The sequence below is a fragment of the Phacochoerus africanus genome, chromosome 1, assembly GCF_016906955.1.
Source record: "Phacochoerus africanus isolate WHEZ1 chromosome 1, ROS_Pafr_v1, whole genome shotgun sequence".
NCBI lineage: Eukaryota > Metazoa > Chordata > Mammalia > Artiodactyla > Suidae > Phacochoerus > Phacochoerus africanus.
In genome coordinates this window covers 46653604-46671619 of record NC_062544.1, presented here as the reverse complement: position 1 = coordinate 46671619, position 18016 = coordinate 46653604, and the positions used below count along the sequence as shown (strand labels likewise).

The 18016-nt window shown below is 38.7% G+C and overlaps 1 protein-coding gene across 2 annotated transcripts in view; it reads right to left on the bottom strand.

Annotated features, from left to right (window-relative positions):
• The window catches only part of ARL15 (ADP ribosylation factor like GTPase 15), a 446735-nt gene that overhangs the window by 224035 nt on the left and 204684 nt on the right, over positions 1–18016 (bottom strand). For both annotated transcript variants that reach the window (XM_047762220.1, XM_047762299.1), the window contains one exon: positions 2254–2462. In XM_047762220.1, coding sequence (XP_047618176.1) covers positions 2254–2462 — 209 coding nt within the window. The remainder of the gene's footprint in view (positions 1–2253; positions 2463–18016) is intronic.

The window sequence follows — 18016 nt, the reverse complement described above, 5'->3', positions numbered from 1 at the left end:
TAAACACCTTATTCTGTTTTGACAAAGTTCAAGATCTACAATGGACTTTGTCTATGTATTCAATTAGAGCCATCTAAAACGCTAACATGCCATGGTAGAGTATGTGTTTATACAATCATAGGGAAAGTGCTTTACTTAAAACAGGGCTCAAAATAGTATTTGCAAATGCCATCACAAGCTGAAATTTTGAGGAAAATTCATTTAAAATGGATACAAATAAAAAGGAAATTCAAAGTTATATGCTCCAGCATATATAAGCTTGGAATACTTTTTAAAGCATATCTATGATTATTCTACATTTAAAGCCTCTTCTTTCTAAATGATGAATCACGAAGATAGTTGCCCTCTTCCTAGAAGAGACAGCCAGCCAACACACACACACACACACACACACACACACACACACACACACACACACACTCCAAAGCAATTAATTGTTAAAAGCTTCCATTATTCAATGTAACAGTCTTGAATTCCTACGAAGGATTACAGTGAGTCATGTATTAGGTTTAAAGAACACAGTAGTTTCAATTTTCTTGATGTCTATGGAAACATAAACAGTTTCTTAAATTTAAAAGCGGTAAAAAAAAAAAAAACTTTTCAGCTATTGCACGTAACTTGAATAAAGTGATTTGAAATTGTTGGTATTATATCTTTCATATTATATTCTATATTCATTCATATATGAATGTTTGTATATATTATTACACATATAATACATGTGTTATTATATATGTAATACATACATATACATACAAAATGTTATACTGTGTTTTCTGTAATACATACATACATTATATTTCCCACAATGCATCTCAGAATGCCATTTTTCAGCAAAGTACCTTATAATCATAAACTAACCATTCACTATACATTACTATAACCATTTTACAGATAGAACAACTGGTGCTAAGAAGTTAAAAGATGTACCTGAGGTCTTAAGAACAGATCAGGAAGGCACGACAACTACAATGCTGAATTTCTGCACACTGGTAACTCTGAATAGATTTATATTGCCCTTCTTAATCTTAATCACTAAATATTATCTATAAGGTGTTTCACAAAATCTAAAAAGGAAAAAAGTCCTAACTATTTAATGCTGAATGAGACAACTAAAGATACACATGAGTTCTCTCTATTTAATAAACCTTTGCTTTTTTATATTTTTCTAAAATATATGAAAATTCTCTCTATATGGTACCTCCTATACACATGGTGCTTTAAACTTCAAAGTGAATTAACAAATTAATCCCACTCCTCATTTAAAAAAAAAAATCACATCATTCCCACTTTACAGGCAAGAAGACTGGCATAGGGACAAACTGATTAATTGTCCATGGGTCCCACACTAGGTGTTAGTGAGTTTAGAGTTAGAACATGTTCAGTCCTTGGCTCCTCATCCATTTTTCAGACTAAAGAGCAGTGTGGTTCTTATTATTCTAAAGTCACATAAAAAAAGTGCACAATTTTCCAAGGGGAGGGTGGTGATGGACTATATCCTGAAAGTTACAGGTATAAAAGAATATATCAGACATCAGAAGTTTTGATTTCACTGTACTTAAAGGTTAAAATTCACTATAAGTTGTGAAAAGCTATTCACATATCTTATTACTTGAATACCATGAATCAGAAGTTCTGCTGAGACACTGATTTTATCTGTTCAGAATTAGTCTCATGCTTTTATAGGAGAGAAACAAGCTAAGAAATGAAATTAAATATGGAAGATAAAGAATCAGTCTGTACTAAAATGTATTTGGTAGCATGGAACTTGCAAGATAAGATATCAGTTTTCAGCCTGGCTGATTCCAGAAGAGAACCCACTGCTTCTAGTCAACAGTGAGCATTTCAGAAGGACAAGAACATGACATCTGAGGGCAAGTGATGCATGGTGATAAAGCACGATGCATTCCTTGAAAAGAAGAATGCACTAAGTAAGGTAGTGGAGTAAAAAAAAAAAAAAGTTAATTGACCTAAATGACCAGGCCTTTAGCCATTAAAAATAGATGAGGAATACATTCAGATAAGTCCTTTAACTTTTGCTAAACAGTTAAAAAAAAAACAAAAACAAAAACTATGGTCCCCAAGTAGAACCAGTATAGGCTTTCTGTTCCCCCCTCCCCAAAAATTAAGGTTTCACATTGAAAAACAGTGTAACTAGCATGCATTCTAATTATAAGAATCTTTTCAGATTCCAACATGGCAGCACAAGTGCAAAGAAATAAGATAAAGAGCTGTCACCTTATCAAGACATACCTCTTGTACTGATCGAGCAGCTGGCTTGTCTTGATGATTGGCCAATATTAAAAAGGGTAAAGTGCATAACTGTGGGTGCTGAAGAGCTGAGTGCAGTTCATTTCTAGCAGTTTCTAAATCATCTTCTGAAGAGGCACTGTCTAATACAAATATTACCCCTTGAGATCCTTGGTAGTAGCGGCTCCAGTATTTCCGGATATTATCAGCCCCTGTCAAAAACAAAAATTCTCTTTTTAAAAATAGCTTTCAGCAACTGAAAAATGTTCCCAACAGTAATTCCTATTGGAAACCAATGTGGCTTTTAAAAATTAAATGCAGAGATCACAGCTGATAAGAACAAAGGCATTTGGGTCAATGGATGGATATGGTCTTCAAGGAGAACACAGAAGTTTAAGAGTCATTCTTCATGCCTTTTTTTATCAAAAATGGGAGAGAAAACCAGTATAAATACTTCTGAAACACAAAAGCATGCTTTCAGATTTTGCTCAATAGTCCTGAATAAACTATCATCTCTATAAACTGAGTTTGAGCCTAAGTCAGAGAGCAGTATAACCTAGCTGTTCACCAAGGGTTTTCTCCACACCACTATCTTGCTGACATTTTCTAAAAGAACTGCTTACTGATTGAGATAGAAATTTATCCAGAAAGATAAAACTATTAGCACAATATCTTTATGTGTCCAAGTTCTAAAGTTTGTGACGTAGTGAAATCCTGGCCTTTGGTACATTTACACAACTCTACCGGCAATGAGCACACTCATGGCCTCGATGTGCTGGATGTTTATAAAAAAAAAAAAGACACTGAGATTTTCACTGGCCAGGGCCAAGTCTTTTTTTTCTCTTCTTTTCTTTTTATGGCCACACCTGTGGCATATGGAAGTTTTCAGGCTAAGGGTCAAATCAGAGCTGCAGCTGCTGGCCTACACCACAGCCATAGCAATGCCAGATCCAAGCCACATCTGTGACCTAGACCACAGGTCATGGCAACATCAGATCCCTAACCCACTGAGTAAAGTGAGGGATCAAACCTGCATCCTCATGGATAATAGTTGGATTCTTAACCTGTTAAGACACAATGGGAACTCCCAGGGCCAAGTCTTGTTCCTAGTCTAAGATATGATATCCAATATCTAGCGCCATGTACAACTCAAAGTTTGATACAGGAATGAGGAAGATAAGGGAAGGAGGAAATGAAATTATATACTAATTTAGGTTTCCAAATCTAAGGAAACTGGGGCCAAGAGAGGCGAAGTGACTAAACTCCATTCATGTATACAGTAAATCACAACCTGAGTTAGTAGAACAACTGCCTAGAGAGAGCATGTGTATTTCCCACTATATTATGATGACTATTTCCTTTTCTTTGAATCATGAATAGCCTGAGTAATATGTGTATATAGCCAGGTGCAGGGGGTGAGGGGGTTTATATAAACAATACAAATTATTGGTTATATAACAAAAACTAGGTATCAAGGAATTTCACCAATTTAGTGCATATGGTGAACTTCCAACCAGTTAATAACTATATTTCAGTCATCTATTGAACTTCTAGCTCCTGTGGTGGATATGATGTGCTGAGTGTGGAGACGGGAGCTGGCATGCACTGGCTGCTAAGAGCCGGTTCTGTGTCTCTTCCCAACATTGTGTTCAGTGACATGATATTGGTAGCTTGAAAATGGACAGGGTAGGAGTATTTTCACCAGGAAAAATCAGCAAAATCTATCTGTTAGGTCTTTTCTTCCCCTGGAGAGCCAACACACCACTGGATGACACTGAGAAGCTCATATTTTTCTAGAAGAAATAGAATAAAAAACAAAGATTATATTGAAGGATAAGAATGCACTGAGAGAGGAACTTATGAGGGTTCTCTGGGAGCAAGAGATAAGGCATCTAGGACAGACAGGATTAAGATGGCAGAATAGAAGGACTGGAGCTCAACTTCTCTCCTAAAAACAACACAATTCACAACTAAAGGCTGAGCAATCTCCACCCAAATGGACCGGAAACTTTAAAAAAGATACCCTACTCCTGGTTCAGAGACTCACCTACAGGAGTGAGAGTTCTGAGCCCCACATCAAACCCTCACATGCTGGGATCTGGCACTGGGAAAAAGAGCCCCTGGAGCATCTGGCATTGAAGGCCAGTGGGGCTTGTGCACAGGAGCTCCATAGGACTGGGGGAAACAGAGACACCATTCTTAAAAGGCACACACGGACTTTCACATGCACTGGGTCCCAGGGCAGAGCGAGGGCTCCATGGGAATCTGGGTCAAACCTGACTGCAGTTCTTGGAGGACATCCTGGGAAAACAGGGGTGAATGTGGCTTGTTGTGAGGGAGGGACATTGAAGGCAAAGCTCTCGGGAATATTCAGCAGTTGCCTTTCTCTGGATGTGGCCATTTTGGGAAAATCTGGCCCCACCCATCAGTCAGGCTGAGAACCCCCAGGGCAAACAACAATTCAGGTGGGATCACAGTCCTACCCCTCAGTAAATAGGCTACCTAAAGACCCCTCAGGCACACAGCTGCCTCCAATTCCATCCAGAGACTAAGCCCCAACCACCAGAGGGACTAGAATCAGCTCCACCTACCAGTGGGCAGGCATCAGCCCCTCCCATCAGGAAGCCTACAGCAAGCCCCCACACCGACTTCAGCCACAAGGGGGGCAGACACCAGAAGTAAGAGAGGCTACAACTCTATTATCTGTAAAAAGGTCACCACACCAAAAACCTATAAACATGAAAAGACAGAGAACTATAACTCAGATGAGGGAGAAAGGAAAAACCCCAGAAAAGCAGCTAAGCAAGGAGGAGATTCTTAGCCTCCAGGAAAAAACTTTAGACTATTGATGCTGAAGATGATGCAAGACATTGGAAATAAACTGGAGGCAAAGATGGATAACTTACAGGAAACACTGAGCAAAGAGATACAAGACATAAAACTTAAACAAGAAGAGATGCAAAATACAATAACTGAAATAAAAAATTCACTAGAAGCAGCTAACAGCAGAATACAGGAGGCAGAAGAACAAATAAGCGAGGTGGAGGACAAATTAGTGGAAATTATGGATGCAGAACAGAAAAGAGAAAAAAGATTGAAAACAAATGAAGAGAGTCTCAGAGAACTTTGGGACAACGTTAAACACACCAGCATCCATATTATAGGGGTGCCAGAAGGAGAAGAGAGAGAAAAGGGGACAGAAAAAATATTCCAAGAGATAATAGCCAAAAACTTGCCTCAGATGAGAAAGGAACCACTCACTCAAATCCAGCAAGCACAACGAGTACCACATAAAATAAACCCAAGGGGGAATACACAGAGACACATATTAATCAAACTGACCAAAATTAAAGACAGAGAAAATCTTGAAAGCAGCTAGGGAAAAGAAACAAGTAACATACAAGGGAACCCCAATAAGGTTATGGGCAGATTTTTCAGCAGAATCTCTGCAGGCCAGAAGGGAGTGGCATGATATACTTAATGTGATGAAAGGAAAAAACCTCCAAGATTACTTTACCCAGCAAGGCTCTCATTCAGATTTGAAGGAGAAATCAAAACCTTCACAGATAAGCAAAAGCTGAGAGAATTCAGCAACACTAAACCATCTTTACAACAAATACTAAAGGAACTTCTCTAGGCAGAAAAGAAAAGACAGCAACAGGAAACAAAAATTCCACAAATGACAAGGCTCACCAGTAAAGGTATATATACAGTAAAGATACGAAATCATCCATGCACAATCATACCACCAAAATCAGAAATCATGAGAAGAGGTGGGTACAAATGCAGGACACTGGAGATGCACTTGCAATTAAGAGAACAACAACTTAAAACAATCTCATACACATATAGACTCTTACATTAAAACTTCAGAATAACTGCAAACCTAAAATCTATAATTGATACATAAACAAGGAATTTCTGGAGAAGAAATGTATCTCATAGTAAATAAGTGCATAATCCACCATGAAGGGGGTCATTTGACATCATTCTTGGAATGCTGAAGTCTTCTTACATCTGATTCTGATTTCCTCTCCATCAAAGAATTTATGATAATTATAATCAAATAATGCAACTGTACAATTATATAATACAGTTCTACGATTGTATTAATAACCATTTCTCTCCATGGTACAATGTAAGGTCTATAATGTCTTGTTTATCACATCACCTAGAATGGTGTATAATATGCCTATATTGAAAAATCAATAAGATGTAACAAATTGTGAGGACATATTTATATAGTTACACTGTTTTTTAACCAATTTATGCATTTTCTATTTTACTTATTTTCAGAGGGTGTATTATTTTTGTTATTCTTACCAGTTATTCTTTTTATTATGCTATATAAAATATTTATTGGTATATAAGGCTTTCTTCTTTATAAATTTTAATTGAATATAAAAATTTTAATATAATGCTAATTGTTAAAGAAAAATTGAAATGTAATACATAATACTAAATAGTAAGGATGAAAGCCATACAAAATGGAATAAAGTATAGAATAAATTTCCTATTTGTCTCAGCATATTTTCCATTCCACTTCTCCAGAGGGAGTCACTTAATCTCTTTCTTAAGATCCATGATATAATAATCTGTGTGAATGTAATTGTGTTTAAATGTATGTATTTTATTCTGTAAAAATTTTTTTCAAAAAATAAAAATTTACACATATTTATGTGAAATGAAATTATTAAAAAAAAAAAAAGATAAGGCATCTTATCCAGACTGGGCAAGTCTCTTAGAAGAATGATATCAACCAAATAGCCACCATTTATTAAGCACTTATTACATTCCAGGCACAGGGTAAGTGTTTTCAAAAGAATGGCTTATGTAATTCTTACAACAATCCTGAGAAGGTGTGATTGACTTGGGCTTTGAAACTTATTTTCAGATTCTAAAACCTAGGGTATTCATCACAATACTATATAAAATAGCCAGGTATATACTAAGATCAAAGGCATATGATGTTGAGACACTTTAAATATGCAAAGACAAGGGATATGAGCAGAGTTGATGCCTATCAGGCAGGGTCCAAGAAAACAAAAAGACAGCAAATTTAAGCCAGAGATTATTTAATATAGGGAATCCATTACATAAGTGATGGTGTAACTAAGTAAACAAATAGAGGCACTGAAATTAGCAACATCTTTGGTCAGGTTCCCTAGATGTACAGCCCGAGACGGCGTCTTATACATCGGAGTCTAGACAGAGTGCTATCAGGAGAAACCAGGAGTGAAAGAAGCAAGCTAGAATGGGGGAAGGAGCTACGTGAAGATATGGCTTCAGAAATCTAGCCTCAAAATGATCCAATGAGAAGCTCTAGACAGGGACTGAATCACAGAAGTTGCCCATTCCAAAAGGCAAGAGGCTGGACTACAAACTCTGTATAGTCATTGGCTTTGAGCCATGCCTGGGGAACAGGAGGGGGATTGGGGTGTGATCTCATCATTTCCCCAACATATTTGGTTGAGGCAATTACTGTCAGCCAAGGGCAGGCCTCCAGAGAAGGGTACAGGTGTGAGTCATTAGCAGCCAATACCCACAGCAGCTGGGAGATGGATGCACTGGCCCAGTAAAGGAGATCTGGATAGGAGACCAACAGCATCTGCTACAGGCGACATCCAGACATTATCCATATGGGAGAGAAACATCCATAAGTTTGGAGAACAAAAGTAGGGACAGTGTTACCTGGTGGTAAATGTTTAAAACAACAAAAGTGCTGGTGTGCATATGTATCCACACATAAGATTTTTACCAACACAAAGCATGTAGCACATAATTTTCATATAATAAGAACATATTCACCATGCTTTATCACAAATTCTGTAGAGCTCATTAGTGCTCACAGAATGCTTTCACTGACTTCACTGAACTTTTGTTTCCATAGCCAACCAATGGTTGGGGTTGCCTGAGTATAGCTCCAAAATAAATGTTAGTTGTGATTAAGTGTTTTACATGCATTAATTCACTGGCCCATGATAGTCTTATGAGGTACTTTTATCACTCTCATTTTGTCAATAAGGACATCAAGACATAAAACAATTACATAATGTTTTCAAGAGAGTTGAGAATATATTTAGGTCTAATGTGCCTGGGATAGAAGGATCACTGACCAGAAAGGTGACAAAGCTAAATAAAGAACTCTACTACCACCATAAGCCAAGAGGGGGAAAAGGGGAACCTGTTAGAATAGAAGGTACCTAAGTACTTACATATATTAATGCTCAGGGTGGGAACCTATCCAAGAACATTTCCCAATCAGTTAATTCAATGCATAGTATTATTAAGTACCCATTCTACACAAGTCACTGAGATAGGACCTATAAGGAATATTTAGAAAGCCATTATCCCTCTTGGTTCAAGTCCTGTAAAGTAATGCTGATTACAATGAGGTCTGCAAATAAACAAGTGGGAAAAAACATGGCCTTAACATGTGTGTGTCCAGGGAGTCAAGCACAAGGAGAAGAATATCAGATGCATGTTCTAATGGATCTCATCCATTGGAAATGCATGTGATATACTGGAAATACAAGTTGTGAAGACATCTCTTTCAACAAGAAACTTTTCATCTGTCACATTTAGGCACACATAAGGCACCTAGTGAGACAAAACGACAGTAAGTCTTGTGACTGTGTTGATGGATGAAACAAACCCAAAGACAAATACCGTAACTTTTTAAATGTGCCATATATGACAATAATATGAAACATTATTAATAGTAAAAAGACTATTTTCTTTAATCTTCTGCTACATAGTCATCTGCTCAATCTTAGTGTTTCTAACTTTCATCACAAGCATTGAGCTTGGAATCCTAAATTTAGGTTAAGCCTCCTGAACGCAGCTTTTGTCAGTAGACCCCTCAACCTAGACCAGGGCCAAGGAAACCAGAAATGGGGTGAGGGGGTGGGATACAGCTGTTTGGTCCAACTGAGTGTCCAGCTGAGTCACCAGATTCAAGAGAAACAAATGTGTCATCCAACCAGCTGCCAGGTGCTTTGAGAAGTAAGGCTAAATGGGCAAACTCAGAACACCTGTTTGATGCCCACATCCCAGCATTCCTAACCCACAAACCAAGTCCACACAGGGTAACACACATAGGATGTCATATCTAATAGCAGATTTGAGGCCACTCTTATTCTAATGACTGAAAATGGCATTCTGTGTCCCTGAAATTACAACTGTCGTATACAAAGGTAAAATTCTAAACTCAAACCTGACCTGTACTTTGCACATGTAGATTAAAAACCAAGGGAGTGGTCTAAATAGTAGAGAGGGTGGGTGGAAGGTGTGGCTGAATATCCTCATTACCCAAGGTCTGATACTGCCTTGCAGAGGGTTGTATGGAAGCCATGGGAATCTAAGAGTTCATTCTGAGAGCCAATCAACAAGGACAGCTTGGTTCAAGGTACCACAACAAAAGCAGAAAGAGAAGACAGAAGCATAATATCCTCATTGAGCAGGTTCATTTCTATGGCATACCATGGACTTCAACAACATTCTCTTGTTAATTGATTAGTTCATTCCTTTAACATACACCTAGTGGGCAACAGGTATCACCTTAGATTCTGGGGACACAGAAGGAAACAAAACAAGATCAAACTTTGTCTTCATAATGTTCACATTCTTTACCAGCAGAGGCACTCTACCATTACAGAGGTTAAAAATGCCAGGTACCGGTATTCCCAGCCTTTCTCTCTCTTGCAGCATGATTTGGTTCGGGAAAAATGGGACTCAACACAAGTCTGCTAGGAACTTCTGGAAAAGATTTTGCCTCCTCAATAAAAAGACAGATGACCAAAAAATAGCCACTTCTTTTTTCTAGTGTTTAGATTTCATTAGATAATCAGGTAATGTTTTGAACAGTGTTAGCCTCCTAGTAACCCTGAAGGAGATACACCAACATACTGAGGTTGTCAGATTGTGAAGACAGAGTCTAGGTCCTTGAGAACACTGCTGAGCAGTGGAACCAATGCCTATATTATTCTTATTCATTCTGTAAGCACAGTAAATGCCCATTTTTCAAAATGATGTTAGGAAACTATTTTTCTATTAGAAGACAAAAAGATTCTTAGTTCTCTCATGTTAAATTCATAAGCCATAAGTTCATTAAAAGAGTTGTGCTTTGAAAGATGGACTCAATGAACTAAAAAACAAAAAAGGAAAATGTATGAGTCACCAACAACAATAAAACAGTTGCTCAAAGTTGTCCCTGTGGAAAATCTGATCTCTGGACCAGTGATGTCCTACAGAATTTTTTGCGATGGGGGAAAAAAAAAAATCCTATAGTTATGCTTTCCAACATGTAGCTACTAGCCATATGTGGCTAAGGAGCTCTTGAACTGTGGCTGGTGTGACTGAAGAACTGAATTTTTTATTTAAATTTACTTGGCTACTGTATTGGACTGTAGCATGCTAGATAATTCCGTAACTTGCTGCTGACATGAATGACTCCTAGAAAACTCTAAACAGGAGCAGTTACAGAGATCAACTCCTGTCTCTGAAAGGAAATGCATGTAGCCTTGCTGGTAGAGAAGAGCAGCAGTCACCCTATCCAAAGACAGTTTGCCAAAGGGCTATGAAACAGGCTAACCAGGATGAAGGGCTCCACTGCTGTCAGTCACCTCTGACATCAAATAGTGTCAGAATGAGAAGTCCAGATTGTGTCATTTCCATCCTTTTACCACAGTCTTAAATTGAAAGACAGTAAGAATAATTTACCACTGGAAAACTTAATGGAATTGGCGACCAACAAATGGAGTCAATTTTGAAGATCCTGAATTGCAAAGGGTCTTGAAACCTTAGTGAAAGTTGTACCCTCGGAACAAAGGTTACCTCAGCAGTATCACTTTAAGAGAAATGGTTTAGAATGTGGGGAGAAAATTTTCAAGGAGCAGGAAAGGAAAAAGGAGAGAAAAGTAATAACTTTAAATTCTTTTTTACCCCTTGCATCTATGGATTCTCAGTGTTTCTGACTGGTGGTTCCTTTGATTCTTTTCATCTTCTATAAAACAGACTCAATCTGCTTTTAAAAACTGAAATGTTAACAATTCAGGGTGACTTTAAGATACACATATCTAAACTCAAACTTTTATTATTCCCCACCACCAAAAAAAGTGCCCAAATATCTTAAATTAAGGCCCTCCATAAGTGGTCAGTACAAACTATAAAATGTGGGAGCTCCTGCTGTGGCACAGTGGGTTAAGGACCTGGTGTTGCTACAGCTATGGTAGGCCACAGCTCTGGCTCTGACACGAACCCTTGCCCAGAAACTTCCATATGCCATGGTGCAGCAAAAAAAAAAAAAAAAAAGTATAAAATGAAAGATTAAAAGTTAATTTTTCTGAAGAGAGGTGCATCATCCTATTTTGCTTTTCGAGGAATCAAAAACCACTATTCTAGATAATGAAAGAATTGTTAGAAAAATGGGCACCAGCGAGCTCTTTATGAAATGAGTGTGACAGAAGGAAGACCAACACTAAACAGTGCGTAAACTTGAGCTACAGGAGACCAAAGTCTTCAGACTCACAGTGAGATTCACTGAGAGCACCACACAGGAAATAAAAGACCATGAACATATGGCCATCTCCTACCTGCCCCCCAACACCTACACAGCACACCACACTTCACGTGGTAGGGTGTTTATATACACCATTTCACTTAACCTTTCAAGACTTAATATCCTCATTTAATGGATGAAAAAAATTGGAAGAGAATAAGCACTTTGTATCTAGCTATTAAATGGCAGATGTAAGATTCAGATTTTGGATTGTCTGATTCCAAAGACCATGTGTTCTTTTCCACTACATGGTGCTACTTCTCAGAGTGTGTAAGAGGCCCCAGGGAAATGGGAATGGATGAAATGTTCTATGTGAATGAGTGTGATGTTTAAGAGATGTTTCCAGACTTTAATGAATGGTTAAGATGGATATCTGGGAGCAGGGAAGAAAAGGCATTCCAAGGGGGAGGGTGCTGCAGGGAGCTGATGTTAAGAGGAAATTAGGAATCGGGGGTGGGGTACAGTGAAGAGGATGAAATGAAACATGGTAAGTAAATGGCTAGTGTGAAAACACAAAATATGGATGGCTCTGTAAGCACAGCAGAGCCATCTGGGCTTGATGTAGCGGTAAATCGGTGAATTATTACAGAGCCCCATGGAACATGACCTGGCATAATCTTGTTTTGTCTTAAATGTTCTATTGCCCATTGCCTATCAGTACTTGTGGCAGATGGTACTACCTACCTACAACCTAAGCTTCCTCCAGTCTCAAATGACCAAGCCTCTAGCTTTCATAAACCTTAAAAGTGAATAAACATCTTATATACCCTTGGACATAAGGGTGCTATAAGTGCACCTTTTAAAAATTAGTTTACTAATTGTCACTGCTGTGGCTCGGGTTCAAACTTGCTCATGCTTCAGGGGCCACCAAAAAAAAAAAAATTGTTTACTAAGGTATTCTTATACTTATTAGAAATCTATCATGAAAAAATATTGTGGGGAGAGAAGAAAGTTATTCCTTCTCACAAAGGCTGTAATTGTCAGCAAAAGAAATATGTTAACAAATAGCTTCTGCCTTATTTTGGATTTGCCCAGTGCACACTGTTTTTGAGGTAAATGAGGAAACACTGGTGGCAGAGTGGGGAGGTGAGACAGTGAAACAGAAAACTCCCAAAAGGAGAGTTGTCCAGCCAACTACTAGTGCAGGTAACCTGGATATTAATTAATTCATGCTGGAACTGAGAGCAAGCAGCTGGGTCTTTATCCACCCACCTCCCATTAGAAGTTGTTGGGGGCTATTGAGGAGGTCCCCAAACTTGCCCAGGGGACTCAGGCAAAACAGCCAGAGACTGCTCCCAGACGAAGAATTCCCCAAGAGGTTTAAGTGGTTGAACGTCAGCCTGGTGCTCGTGGAAAGGGCGTTATAGGGAGGGAGACACCAACCAAGCCTCCTTCCACTTCCCCCAAAAGAGCAATCAAATGTCAGCTTAGGCCATTTGAACAGCTGTGGGCTTCTACACAGAAAGTACCAAAAAATGCAGTCATTCTGTGTAAGTAAATATCCAAGACTTGGTTTATGTAATACCCATATACTTTCTGGCAGAAGAAAGCCAGTAAGTCTGCTGATGTTAAGCAGTGTTCTCAAAGCATGTTCAAGATTCTTTTTGGAAGCCCAGGAGTTAACACTATTTTCATAATTACACTAAGACGTTATTTTCTATTTTCACTGTGTTGACATTTTTGCTCACGGTGCACAACAAAGGTGAATAGATCTGCTGGTCACCTAACATGAACAGAGGTCCTGGCTTCAAACTCGCTGTATCCTTGACCACCATGTATTTAAAAGCCAGTTTTACCTAAGAGTGAACTTAATAAAGCAGTAAAAAGTCTTAGTTTTATTAAATTAACTCTTAAACATGTCTTTAAAAAAATTTGAGAAGCAGGCAAAAGGCATTTCTGCTACACCCCAAAGCCCCTGATTATTTAGAGCATAAGCACCCGTGCAACCGAGCTGTGAGCTAAACTAGCTGTTTTTCTTTTCCCATAATTCGATTTTTACTTGACATTTCAGGTGACAAACTATGATCATTCAGGCTTGAGTATCTGATAGACACTTTTTTTTTTTTTGGTCTTTTTGCCTTTTCTAGGGCTGTACCCACGGCATATGGTTCCCAGGCTAGGGGTCTAATCGGAGCTGTAGCCACTGGCCTACACCACAGCCACAGCAACACCAGATCTGAGCCACATCTGCGACCTACACCACAGCTCATGGCAACGCCGGATCCCCAACCCACTGAGCAAGGCCAGGGATCAAATCCGCAACCTCATGGTTCCTACTCGGATTTGTTAACCACTGTGCCACGATGGGAACTCCTGATAGACACTTTCTTAAAAATTATCATGGAAGCTTGCCACCTCAAGGAAAACAATTGATAGTGTTTGTTGTCCATGTAAAATGTGTTTTCAAGCCAAAATTATAATTTTGCAAAACTTGTTTGTGCCACTGACATTCTGACATCTCAGTGAGGAGACTGGTGATGGTATTAACAGGTAATAATTATAATAAAATGAGTCAACATTTGTAAAATCTAACTTAACAAATAATTATTTTCCAAATGACCAATGCTTGATGGTACAAAACTATGCACAGTTTAAAAAACTAAACAAAACAAAAAGTTAAGCCTGATCAACAGATGTGACATAAACGAATATAAAGAGTTCACTGATGTGGTTTTCAGGTTCCACACTGCAAGTGACCTTCACGAAACTACCACTTTTTAATGAATTTCAGTGTCATATGAAAGACGACTAAAACAATTGTCTGAAAAGGCTATTAAGAGACATCTCCCTTTTTGAGTTTATCTATGTGAGGCTAGATGTCCTTTTTCACTCCAACTCAAGTAACATACAGCAACAGATTAAGTGTAGAAACAGCTATGGGAATCCAGACCTCTCCTGCTAAGGCAGACATTAAAAAGATTTGTTCTCACACACTTTGGTGTGTTTTGGAAATTAATTTACATAAAAACATGTTTTTATATTGCTCTGTAATGGGTTTACTGTTACTTTTAAAGGAACTGAAAATACTTTAAAATTTATCAGTTTCAATTTCTAACATCGCAAATAACAATACATATAAGGCTATATAAATGAAATCCCTTTATTGGCATTTCAATACTTTAAGAGAATAAAGTGCCTGAGATGCCATTGAGGTTTTAAGAATTACAGATATTCATTGTCTTTAATATGTAAAAGAGACCATTAAGATCTACTAGAATCTGGCATGGAGTCATTTTCCAGCAGAAATAAAGGTGTTACACTGAACTATCTTTACTCTCCCATGACTGTCGCTTGTCTAAATATAGGCTAGCTGGAGTTGGGAGCCATCTCAAATTCAAAGGTCTGTACAGGAATTATCCTAATCTCCTTGGTCTCATTATTATTATTATTATTATTATTGTCTTTTTAGGGCTGCATCCACAGCATATGGAAGTTCCCAGGCTAGGGGTCAAATCAGAGCCGTAGCTGCTGGCCTACACCACAGCCATAGCCACGCAGGATCCAAGCCATGTCTGCAGCCCACACCACAGCTCACAGTAATGCCGGATCCTTAACACACTGAGGGAGGCCAGGGATCGAACCTGAGTCCTCATGGATCCTAGTCAGAATCGTTTCCACTGAGTCATGATGGGAACTCACTCCTCCTTGGTCTCGTTATGTCAGAACTCTAACCCAAGGCTCACACACTTCTGTGCTTAGAAAGATTCTCATGTGTGGCCCAAGAATCTGAAGTTCAAGTAGCACACCCAGGAGATTCTACAGTGGGTAGTGGTCAGCCAATCTTCTGCCAAAGTTCTAAACACTATACAAGCTGTTACACCAGTTGCCCTCTTCTCTCCTTCTTCTCCCTCAGCACGCGTCCTTGACATCTGTGTTACTCTAGAAACAACTTTATATCATTACCTCTAATGTCAAGTCCTAACAGCTATACTTGAAGACCATGCCTGCAGGCTGATGTCTGCCCTGCTCGTATGTTCTCCTGGGTCACACTCTCATCACTTTCAGCCTGGCTCATCAGAATGGCATGCTAACTGGTCTCCTCACTTCTGTCCTGGCAGAGATTCAGTCAAATTACTAATACTTGTCCAGAAAACGAGCTCAGATTATATCACCACTCTGCTCAAAAGTATTAAACGCCTATAACTTGAAATTCACTCACTACTTGATTTAGCATTTACAGTTGTCTCCAATTGGTCACTCCTACTGCATTTCTCCATTATGCTCCAGTCCACAAATGCAATGCCTGCTCCCTGGTACCAGATCCAGGGTTTTCACCTTCACACATGTGACTGTGTTATCCCTTCTGCCTGGAGTTCTTACCATGTCAGTTCTCTCCTCAGCTCTTGTACATTCAAATTGCTACTTGCCCTTCAAGGCGCAGATCAAATGTCACCTAGTCCACCAAGCCTTCCATGATCTTCCAGCTGGAAATAACTTCTCAGAAAGTTTTGGTCTATTTCTCTTGTTTCTGTTCATGACGCTTTCCACTTTCCACCCTGCAGCAAGCACTGTTATCTGAATGATATTTCATCTTCTCAGTTAGACTGAAAGAGCCATATGGGAGTTTTGTGCATTTATGTGTCTCATTAACTTCACATTTTGAATGCATCTAACAGTCTTATATGTAGTATGCAATCAGCATTCTTTAAATGAATTGATTAATCTCTTTAAAAATATTTATTCTGACTTCTTAACTGTAGAATGTAGAATTTACCTTAAGAAAATCATTCCATGATACAGAAATAACCTCTTTTTGGTTGATGGTGGTAGTCTGTTGGTTTACAGCATGTAATTTCTATGTTCCTGGCACATACCCAGTTCTTCAAGAAACCTCTCACCCAACACATGATACTACATACTTTTTAATTACATACACAACGAAACTTCACATTACGTATTGATTAGCTCTGAGTTCTGTATTTGGAAATGTGCAGTACTAAAAACAGAAGAACATTATTTTATACTCATTGTGATCCTTTTTGATCCCACTTGTGACCCCTTACCCTGTCCTGATGCCCAACAGAGACAGCAGCCATGAAAAACTGAAAGTTTAGAAAGAAAACACTGAGAAGAGTTCTGAGAAGACGTCCCTTTCAGTGGTGCTGTAAAAGCCAAGGGCTGATTCCTTAAGAAGATCACAATCCCCAGGTGATCACGATTTGCATGGCTCCAGACACTAAGCAGCAAATTCCCGAGCTATTGGCATAACACAGGAAGTAAAGCAGGTTTGCAGTTTTCTGGAAAGTCTGGTGGCCAGACTGAAAAAGTAAGTATGAGAACAATTTTGTTGAAATTGCCATTGACCAAACTGACAAATCGGGAAAAGCCAAAACAGGAATTTTCTGGCTGAAGTGGAAAATGTTTGTTACATACTCAAAGTGAAACAAGATCTTTTAATACTGTGGAAATGCTATTGTAGCCTAGCACAACTTGTCACTTCTCCTCTACCAACTTTTTATTGCCAACTTTTTTTTTTTTTTTTTTTAAAGCTGTGCCCACGGCATGCAGAAGTTCCCAGGCCAGGGGTCAAAACCATGCCACAGTTCCAACCCAAGCCACAGCAGTAACAATGCTGGATCCTTAAACCACTATACCACTAAGGAACTCTTTTTTTTAATTACTTTTTTTTTTTTTTTTGCTTTTTAGGGTCACACCTGCAGCATATGGAAGTTCCCAGGCTAGGGGTTGAATCGGAACTACAGCTGCTGACCTACACCACAGCCACGGCCACACCAGATCCGAGCCGTATCTGTGACCTACACCACAACTCACAGCAATGCTGGATCTTTAACCCACTGAATGAGGCCAGGCATCAAACCTGCATCCTCGTGGATCCTAGTAAGGTTTGCTAACGGCTGAGCCACAAAGGGAACTCCAAGAACTTCTTTTTATTGCCAACTTTAACTTACCAACTGCATAACAAAAATGACAGAAATAACATTTAGAGATAACATCTGAGATTCTAGATGGACACAAATTCACAGCCCACAGAGAAAGCGTAAAACCATCTATCTCATCCTATATAACAATAAAGATCAGTGGCAAAGATTTTAAGCCTTGACATCCAAAGACAGAATATTAGTTTTTTACTTTAATGGCAACTTCTCTGTGACTAATTTGACCCCAAACAAGTTATTACAATATAACATACTCATATAATAAAATCTTAAGAGAATTCTGCCTCGTCAACGATACTTATTTTCGATC